The 10,900-nt window shown below is 47.7% G+C and overlaps 1 protein-coding gene across 1 annotated transcript; it reads right to left on the bottom strand.

Moving 5' to 3' along the window:
• Positions 1–2,509: 2,509 nt before the first annotated feature.
• LOC143422520 (protein big brother) lies at positions 2,510–10,315 on the bottom strand. Its single transcript, XM_076893239.1, has 3 exons — positions 10,074–10,315; positions 9,112–9,303; positions 2,510–3,318 (listed from the first exon to the last, which is right to left on the bottom strand). The coding sequence occupies exons 1-3, from the start codon at positions 10,263–10,265 to the stop codon at positions 2,944–2,946; spliced, it is 759 nt and encodes a 252-aa protein (XP_076749354.1). The 5' UTR covers positions 10,266–10,315; the 3' UTR covers positions 2,510–2,943.
• Between the last annotated feature and the right edge of the window lie 585 nt (positions 10,316–10,900).

The raw sequence follows: 10,900 nt of genomic DNA, 5'->3' as shown, positions 1-10,900 counted from the left end.
GTCCTCGAGTGGCCCGCTCTGAAAGGCATATTTGTGAAACCGTGTCAGGATTTTGCATAATGGTGGCAAAAGTCACGGCTCCTGACCATTTATTCACCCGGCCTATTATACGTGTCATCCGTGTGCACGTTCTGCTTCTCGATAATTCACCATCTCGAAAGAGAGAGCGATACTTGTTGGTCGAGTGGATGGATAAACGATTCGCGTTTCAGTAGCGAACTGGTGTTAGATCTTTCGTCTCTATTAAATGGGTGCGGATTAAAATGACATCTGAAACGAGATTACGGTAACTCTTCGATGATTAAAGTTGATATCGTATAAGGGATAGCGCGTTGAGATCGTGTACCACTTTTTCATTGATTCTACCATCTTCAAGGATCGCTCGTGGGAAGTGACAACGGTCCTCGTTCCCTCGTACCGGTTCTCCACGAATATGGCTTCTTATAAGAATTCCGGCACTCTCGCGTTATCGTCTTACATCGAACCAATGCCCGCGTGATTTTGTCGACTTTTTTCAACGTTTTCTCTAACATATCATCACAAGAAGCGAATTCAAATAGTGCTGTTCAAGTTCGATTAAAAGACCAGCACTTTTATCGATTGTAAATTATTTAGTTTTCCGTTCAGTTTAGAGGAATGGAATTCGAGGTTGCACGATGAAACGTTTAGCTCGAAACAATAAAAACAGATTTAGCGGGGAGATTCCCATTCGATAGGATCAACGGTGCCGATACACCTCTCTTTCTACGCTCGAACGCCCACGGCATTATTCCAGAAAATAACCCTCCTAATGTAGCTCCCCTTTGCTTCGTAAATACGTGAGCGATTACTCGTCTGTGGACGTGGCGCACACCAGTTGGGAACAAGTATATCGGCCGATCGAACTGTTCGGAATCGGCTGTGATTTCGTTCATTCCTCTATTTGCCTTCCTACTATCCCTTCCACAACGATTTCTCTTCCCTTTTGGGTTTCAAGAAAGATGATTCTACATTCTCAGAACGATGAACTCTATATTAATTGATACAACGAGCCAGTACGTCTGACGATGACATCAACGATGGCATCAACAATGCTTCTTGTAAAGATGATTTCGTGCGCTCAATGACTCATGCATTTCAACGCTCTGACTTTTTTTTTACTACGTATGTCGTCGAAGGGAACGAGCCTCTGCAAGGCTCGTCTCTCGATATTTTCTTCTTTTTCACTTCAATTCGTGGAATAGGTTAACGATCTACTTGAATGGAAACTATCTCGTCACGTTTCTCATAGATCGTTAATCGATCGCCACAAACGACGGCTATATAGTCGTCCAATTCTTGGCAATACATAGGCGAATTACGATCATAGTTGCTATCATTAAACTCCCGACTAGTGTAACTCTTTTTTGTTTGTAGGAACAATTTCTGAACTTGTCAAGCAAATGCCATGGTCTTCGCGACGGTCAGAGTCGTCATATGTCCCAGTCCAGAAAGAAAAGCGCGTGGCAATGGGTTAACAACGAAACTGTGTTTCATTTCTCGTTCAGATTCAAGATTAAATGTTTGCTGCCAGACGCGTTTTTATTTTACGTCGGAGGGATTAGAATTCAGGATACGAGTTGGCGTTCCAATAAAATTAGTTCCACGCCAAGTGGAAAGAGAAGGTCTATACACAGATGTTTGGTTAAATGAACGAAGACTGAATTCGACGGAAATTACATTTAATCGTTAAACAGTTTTTTTACAATCGGATCGGCGAGGATCGTTGCGCGATTTCCATACACGCTCCCTCTCTCTCGCTCGGTCACTTCTGGGTTTTCCCAGCGTGATTCACGGGCGCGCGTGGCTCGCCACGGGGACGCGATCCAAATGGTAGAGCCTCGAAGCCGCCGTTCATAAATTAACCTAACTCTTTACAAATATGTACAATGGGAAACGGAAAGGTCGCGCGGGTCGCCGGCGTACGGCGCATGCGAAAAAACGAAATCTCGGTCGAGGACTCGCTGGAATTCCCGCGCTTTATTCCGAGAGGAGAAACCTCTCATCCGCGTGAATCATGCTTCTCATTGCCGGGCATCGCGCGTACCTCGACCACCTCTTCTTCTCGTCGAGAACACTGTCCGCGTGTCGGTTAAATTCGCTTCCTCACCCTCTCGTAAATGAAACTTCGCTTCTGCACTCGAGAGTCAAACGAGTCAAAGTGGAGCGAAAAAGCAACGACGACGCGCGTTTTGGTGATAAAAAAATGGAGCGTGCTAAAATAACGACGATGCGAAAAGATCGATTATTAGAAGAACGCGATTGGCTCCTGTTTGACTCTCGAGTGCAGAATTTCTTATCCGTAGGAAGACTTAAGAAACAGTGAAAAATCGGTCTTTCGAGTCGTCGATAAAAACGGTGGAAATTTTGTTTAATTCGAGTAATAAAGTGAGAGGATCGAAGCGCGTGTGTATGCTGTGAATGAACGAGAGAGGAGAGAAGGAAAAACGAAGGAAGAAAGTCTTGTCCAGAGTCTGCTAGCGGAGTGGACATTAGGACCAGAGATGCAAGATCGACGCACAGTTTCTGCCGCCCAAACTGATTTTGACCTGTTCAAGGGGATCTGTCGGAGAGCCTTACCAATGAGTCCAGTACCAGCAGACCCTGGATGCAACATTCTTCCCTCTCTTTCCCTTCTTTCTTTTCTCACTCGTACATTCACAGTTCGCGCTACACACACGCGCTTCTCACTACAAACGGAACTACCTCGTCAACACCTCGTGATTCCCAATACCCCAGATCCCTCGATCACGCTTCGAACAATCTGAACATCCGACGAACGTACGCTAACTCGTCGTCCCGATTACTCTCGGCTCTCTCGCGATTTATTCCTCCCAGCGGTTTCCGGCTGGCTCGAGGGCGATCCGGAAGTAGCCCCAGATCGAAGAGGAGTCAAGAGGTTTCGCTGGCCACCTTCTCGGAGCCTCAGTAGGCCCTCAATCTGACCTCCATCTCAGAGTCTTGTCGGTGGGTCAAATGAGGCTCGATGGCCCCTGTCGTCCCAGTCCCAGTTCCGGTCACGTGGTGTCCGTGATGCCCGTGGTGGTGGTGGTGGTGATGGTGATGGTGGTTCAGATGCGGCGGCTGCGTCGCCCCGGTTCTGTACGCCCTTTGTTTCTCGTCGAAGTCGCGCACTCGTTGGTTGTAACGTTCCAGCTGATCGCGAAGGAGGGCGTCCTCCTCAGCGGCGCGTTTCTCGTCGTACTCGAGGCATCCGACGCCGTCGAGCCTCTCCAGGTCGATCCATCCGCGCCACAGCACGCACACGCCGTTCATTATCAGACGGGATCTGAGGTGGACCTGCAACCAGAACGATATCTTCTCTTCAGACGGGAAACCAGCTGGATTTTGGGGAAGCGTTACGGAAATTTCTCATTCGAGCATCGACAGAGAGCGGTTCGCGTGAAATTACTATTGTGGAATGTATAAACGGATACGAAGATACGAGATACCCTTACTGTTTTCATTCTCAAGATTGTTTTTTACATGTCACACGTGATAACGCCTCCTGATGATGTTTTATACTTTTTCCCGGAAAGCAAGCATCCCTTCCAAAGACTTTCGATTATATTTCTCGAGCAGACGCGATTTTGGTTAGAAGCTCAGGAGTAAAATAGCGTGGTACACGTGTATCATTTGTGGAACCTGACTCTGGTTTTCTTACTACACGGTTCTTAGTTTCGTGTAACATCTGCAGGAGGCTAACCGTTGTACCGAATAATTGCTGATACCGGCGAGTACGCGAACGTCCGCATCCGAAACTCGAAGTGGAGGAGCGGTAATTAGACCGGTAACGCGGAGGCTTATCGGCGTAATGTCTCAATCAACGAAGAACACGCGTCTATTACACGGTTCGAATGCTCGGTTTCGATGTTAAGGCGGTAACCTCTGCTCCTTTTCCGTTCGACGAGAAGCTTGCGGCTCGTGGAATGCATCGTGGTAGGGGTCCATTAAGCCCGACGATCCGCCTTCGACTTTCAATCATGTTTCCTGCCCCCCTCGTGGCCCGCGCCGCGAACGTTTCTTATTTCCAGAGAACGATTACGCAGATTGGAAGGTACAAGCTCCGGGGGGAGATGAAATTGCGAGGCCGACGGCGGCCAGCTCGGTTCGTAGCCGAGAACAACGAGAAAATCAGGCCCCTTCCTACTGTTCCTTACAAAATTACATTTTGTAAGAAACGAGAGAGGAGCTTCTTCTCGATATCGTGAAGGATAGCGCACGTATTAGACATTAAATTAAATTATCCACGCCACTAAAGGTGGATCGTTCCCCTTTAATGGTAACGCAGTCTCCTTTCAACGAAATAATTGAATTTTCGGATTTCGAAGAAAGTTTACTGGTCGAGAAAGGATTAGGTACAGGCGGGGTGTAAAGTGTACAGCGATTACTTGACGGTTTTACGGTCTAGACACGAGGTTGACCGAGGAACAATTTACGCGAGGCAAAAGGGAACGGAAAGAGAGGAGGGCTCTGTTGGGCTTCGAAAAACTCGAAACGGCCAATTACCTCGGCCTGGCTCAAGAGGGTTATTTTATTTCCTGGCAAACGGCCCCGTTTCCGGTCGCGTTCTAACCTTTCGAAATTGTTACGTGAATCCGGGTTAACCGTGAAAATCGAGTCTTCTTCTCGGTTATTTAACAAACATCGCGCGGTTTGATTCCTTTTTCCTGTTCGCGCGACGAGTAAATCGAGAAACTAGCATCGACGGACATAAATCGTAAATGGTGGGCAACGAATGGAAGGAGCGGGAGACGTTTCAAACGAAAGGAAATGTGGACCAACGAAACGAGCATGCTTCGATAGAGGCATCATCGTTACGCGCCTCGTCCTCGCTTTTTTTCGTCTTTCATTCGCGCGTTTCTTTCATCGAGAACATACAGCTGGTTGTCGACGAGACGTAACAATGTAACCTCGCAGCGTGATGCTCATTGTGCGATCATAATCGAGCCGCGGGTGTCATCAGCGGGTGAGCTGCCCCTCGATCGTCTCTATAATCGAATCGTTTGTCGCCTTTTCTGAAAGACGACCAAGTTGTTCCGCGTAATTTACGAGAGTTGGCACAGTTTCGAGTTAAATACCCCCTCTGTGCTTCTAAAAAACCTGACTATTGCGAAATTTTGATGGAAAAATTAAGACAGCGAGATCTCGACGTGACGCGAGTTGCAAAGTTCCAAGATTTTTAACGATTAACAAGTCAATAGAAGAAGAGGAAACATTAGAGACTGCAAACAGGGAAAAACCGAGCTCGAGTTTCCGAAAACAGCTCAAGGAAACTCTTTCGCGAAGGTGTTCAACGAGGATAGATCGTCGTCGTATACCGTGGACGATCGCAGCCGATGCGACGCTTTACGCGTCGCGTACAAATCGTGCAACGAGCACGCGACACGTAACCGGGGAAGTACGAGCTCCGAAGGACATATGCGATTCACGTGTCTCATTATAAATTTCCATTTAATCAGCTCTCTTCGGTCGACTGGCGTTCGCGTCGCCTCCTATTCGTCCGACACGATGTTATGTCGAAAAGGCAACTGGAAACGAGCCTCTTTTACACGCGAGCCTGTCCTCTGTCTGGCTCGAAACAGAAAGACACCATTCCAGCGCGCTTCCATTAAAACAAATAAAAGAACTGTAAAAAAAGGGAGGAAAGAAAGAGGTCGAACCGTTAGAACAATGTAAAAAGACAACCGTTCCGTCGTCATTAGTTTCTCACGCGAACCGGAGTCGCACGAAGAAAAACTACGAAAAAAATCCATTCGACACCTTTCCACGGGCCATGGGCGTGACCCATTATCGCTGGGATAATAGGCAGCGATATTTAAACTGTAACGCGTGCCCGGTTCCACCGTGCAACCCTTTCGTTGACTTATTTGCATGCTCGCGCGGTGAACGGACAGAGGGAGAGAGAAAGGGACGCGAGGCAGATGAAGCGGACGAGGAGGAGAGAGAGCGAGACGGTGGAAGAGAAAAAAAAAAAACAAGATGTAACGTCGACTTGGCTGGAACGAAAGGGGGTGAAAAATCGGGAAAGGGTTGGAGGAAGGCTTGCACACGGCTAAATGTCCCGAGACAAACGACCGGCTATTTCGACGGCTCTTTTGTTTTTCGGTAGGCGTTGCCACGCTCTGCCTTTTTGCGCGCGGTCCACGTCCAACGTTACAATGGGCAGAGCTACGCATTCGTCAATACGAGCCTCGCGCAAAGGACTTCGCTGGATGGGACATACGGTCAGTGGAGCCTTTTGTCTTTCCACGAAACGCCTCGTTGCTGGTGTCGTTCATCCTTCGTCGAACCGTTTCGTGGCTCTGTTCGTCCTTCGAACGAAAGACGGCGAGAGATCGAGCGCTAACATAGATTTTTCTCTTTCAGATCCTCCGCTTTGCGCGACATTGTACAATTAAATGGAAGAGGGGCGAGCGAGGAGACGGGAAGAGTCGCAGTTCGAGGAACCAGAATGGTCATTCGGATTTATACTCAGCCCGGCCAAAGGACTACCGAGCATCCTGGCGGAGGTGTAAATCATCTCGACTCGAGTCAACGTGTTTCGATTTCGACTGCGAAATTTATGCCCTCGAACAGGCTAATTTCCTTCTGCCCAGGTATGCGTCCCGTTCGTTTCTATTCGCGCGACGAAGAAATGGTTGGCCAGTAACCGTAGTTGAACGAAGAATTCGAAATGGAGCGCGAAGATCGACGACCAAAATCGATTTAATTGGCCAGGAAGAGCGCAACGACGGGGTAGCTCGATAAGATCGACGAAAACGGGATAAGCTGCTATCCGCAGCGCGGCCCTCTCTCATTTCTACGGTCTTTATCGAGCATCTCTATCGCGGCCGCGAATCTCTTCCTTAATTATTTCCTCTCGACGGGGAACGAGGCGGAGACAATGGCCAGTGGACACGTGCAGCCGCGCGTCGGCTCTTTATTACGCCTCTTTCTCTCCTCCGTTTCATTGTCGATTAAAACAAAACGGTGGCCGCGGGTCGCCGTGTAAACAACCAGCTCTCCTCTCTCATCCCTCGCCCCCTTTCTTTCTCTCTTTCTCCTCGAGTTTTTATTTCGAGTACGAACGAAAATAATGAATCGTTAGGCGCGACTCTCTCCGCTTCTGATAGCCGAGAGAATTTCGAGACGCGTTGGTTCGTTCGAGTGACTCACTCGAGAGTAAATGAACGCGTACTCGCAATGCGCGATTGTCACCCCGTTGCGAATCGTTTTTCGATCGTAAAATGTTGCGACAGACGCGGAGGATCGTTTAAATGCCCAATCGTTCGCGTTTGCTCCGATTTGGAGAAGATTGCCAATCGATATTCTACTGATCTCGCAATAGAAAGTGAGAAGGCACGAAGAATTATTCTTTTTTTTCATCGTTCGTTTATGTATTACAGGAACTGCGTAAGTATAATGGAGACAGAGCGTTGGAACGAAATTCGAAGCGACGAAACTGAAGGAGAGCGAGGCACGATTTCACTGGAGTCCTCCGCAGCCGAAACCGGCGAAGAATCCTACCGGAGGACTTTTCGTTCACCCTTCGGAGGATCCCAAGAGAGACAGAGGAAGATTTATGAGCCATTATATACCGGGTGAGTTGTAAAGCGTTCTCAGGCATCTGGCACCGTCTCTCGCCTTGTTTGACGGATTTCGAAAAGCGCTAATTAACTCTAGTAGCCGTTAATGGGGGACGTTGGATCTTCGAGTTGGATTTTCGAAACGTACGCGGGGCTGCGAGCTGCTAAGTGTCTCTCAAATGGTATCCAAACCACTCATCTAGCGATTTACCATTCGACGACGTCCACGTGCCTCTCCCTTTTCAAATTACGACACGAATTAATGAAAATTATGCAGGGAATTTGGTATTTCGAAAATGTGAACGCGTACGCTGCAGAAAATGGCGGGTTCGCGACGCACCTATCGATCGCGATGGCGACGCTGAGGCGTCGCCCCTCTTTCGACGCCGGCGTACAAAGATGAGAGTGCTGTTGCTTCGCTCGAAAAATGACTTCGCGACGAAGTCGAATTTAAATAGAAAAACCATGAAAATCGAAACGAAATCGAACATCGAACGATAGAAAGCAGATTCGTTTATGCAAAATGTCACGTTAATAGTTATAAGCATCGCAAATTAACTTCTCTCGCGTCGTCGCGTCGTAAATTTGAACCCCTCCGCCGCAGAGGTGCGGAAAATTTCGGGACCGGATGTCTGCGCCGTTCTATCGAGGACGGTGACACGGTGACACTATTGTTCGAGAGGTAGAAACGGATACTAAATCGCTGGACGAGGGCGACGAGTCGTTTGCGGGACATACGATGCCAAGGACACGAAAAAGTAGACGCTCTATCCGGACTGCCCCTTTTGCCGACATTCCCATTTGTCAATCCGTAATCGTCCAATTAAACTCGTGATCGTTGCTACGAGTGCGAAGGCGCAAATCGGTCACAAATTACCAGAATCGACCGAGTTTCTTTGGTATACCGCTTTTAACGCGTTCACCATCGAGAAATGAGAATTCTCTTTTTAATACGAACGAAACGAGAATTCTTAAAGCACGCGAAGATTTCAGTGAGATATACTAATTAGAAAAACTATGAACGCGAAGGCACAAATCGGTCACAAATTACTAGAATCGACAGTGTTTCTTTGCTGGTACAGCTCTTATCAGCATTCACCATCGAGAAATGAGAATTCTCCTGTTTCTAAATACGAACGAAACGAGAATTCTTAAAGCACGCGAAGATTTCAGTGAGATATACTAATTAGGAAAACGCTTATCGCAGAATCGGCAGTGTTCCTTTGGTGGTACCACTCTTAACGCACTCACCGTCGAGAAATGAGAATTCTTCTTTTCCTAAATACGAACGAAACGGGAATTCTTAAAGCACGCGAAGATTTCAGTGAGATACACTAATTGGAAAACGCTTATCGCAGTTTTAACGCGGTTATATTAAAATATCTTTAGATCGCGAAAACACTTCGATCTATACGAAAAGTTTGCGAAAAATAGATGCGAATGGCTTCGTTTCTAAGGTATATCGGTACACTGGCGTCCGATTGAAGTTTGGAGGGAAGATTCTAACAAAGAGTCGTTTACAAACCTTGCCACGTTCCTTTTCGAAATCGCAGTCGTTGACATCGCCAGCGTAGTTTCCGGACGCGTTGCCAAAAACGAGTTGGAGGTTCGTACCAGTGGCTGCGAACGCGATCTCCGTGTAACCCTCTCGACAGCCATTTTGAAAGCGTACTTGACGTTCTTCGATCGGCCTGTCCCGGTAACCGGTGTACCTGACCTGTGCAAACAACGTGACACAATCATTTCGTTACTGCTGGCTACCTTTCGACTAGAAATTGACGCGATACGGAGTACACTCGAAGCTGGAAGAGGAAGTCTTTGAGATACGACGGCGGTTCTCCAAGCGATTCGCGTGGCCGTCGGAAGAGAATGAAATCAACGGCGAGAATTGATTCACGCGAAACGGCCAATGAGTAACGTTCGAAGAAACTCTGACGTTCATCTCATACGAGTCGTATTTCTTTCAATAGAAATTAAGATGTTCGATGTATAACTTTGCTTCGTCGATTTAATTGGAATCGTATCTGTGACTCAGACTGGAGAAAATCAGTGGAATATTAAGTAGCGAAATCGGGAGTTACTGATAATTAGGATAGAATATCGTTCGAAAGATGTTTTGATCGAGATTCGCAAGGGTAGATCGATCGTGGTAGCATTGAATTTTGACTTTGAAACTTGGTAATATTTATAGACTTTATGGTGTACACACGGTTGCTTCCATGTGGATAACAAATGTTATGAACTCGACGATACATAAGGTAACGAACGTTCATTTCAAACGAATCATACCACTTTGAAGTAATTCCAATTTAAAGTTCCGATCTAAACGATTCTTAATTCCAACGAATACCTTGATATTCGCTCGATTTCGATATATCCTAGTCGATGTACGATCGCAGATAAGACCAGCAGCATCTGTACCCGCGTTCGTTCAGAAATTACATAGAAAGTTAGACGAGGGGACAGTAAAAGCGATCTACGACTTGCCTCGCTCTCGCGACTCAATCTCCTGAACAGCTCTTCGGACTCGAACTTGGCCTTCTGGTTGGGTACCACCCTGGGCATCTTGAAGAGGAACCTGGGTCGCTGTTGCTCGAACAACCCCATCCCATCGAACGGTAACACGCTGACACCGAGTCCTCCGGCTCCACCCGCGTGCTCGCCCATCGTGTGCATCATTTTGCTTCGATTTTCCTTGAATCGACCTTGGTTCGAACGTCTAATCGACCCCAACGATCGATCGAAGCGCGCCTCGGCAACCTCTCGTATCGAAGTACAAAACTGACCGTCGCTCGAACAGCACGGGTACCAACGATTAGAATCGCGATCGCGGCTCGTTTTCACCGTGCACCAAAGAACAATTGGAATTTCGCGCGGAACAACGAATTTTCGCGCCTTCGACTGCGCCGTGCGGCGTCTCAGTGGAGACTAAGGACGAACCCGGACCGTGAACCACGGGTTTCCTCGTCCTGAGGCAAACCACGCCCATCTACCCGCCCATCGCCCCTTCTACCATCCTCGATCTCGTATCGTTCGAGGGTGAGTCGAACGAGTAGAGGGAACGAGCCACCCCGTCGTGTCTCTGCCGCGCGACTCACCCTCCGTGGAGGTAAACTGCGTCAAGGGGTGACTTCGAAATTGCGTTACCGGATTTATCAGCCTTTCCACGTTTATGCGTTTCAATTTTAAGCAAGTGTTCCGTTCGTTTCTTGAAGATAAGAATTAGAGACCAAATGGTACCACAGCGTAACGAGGGATGATCGTGTTCGACGTAAAGAGATTTTTTATTAAACCTGCAACTGATTTTGTTTGAC

Source organism: Xylocopa sonorina, chromosome 1 (genome assembly GCF_050948175.1).
Source record: "Xylocopa sonorina isolate GNS202 chromosome 1, iyXylSono1_principal, whole genome shotgun sequence".
Lineage (NCBI taxonomy): Eukaryota > Metazoa > Arthropoda > Insecta > Hymenoptera > Apidae > Xylocopa > Xylocopa sonorina.
This window is presented reverse-complemented; position numbering and strand designations above follow the sequence as displayed.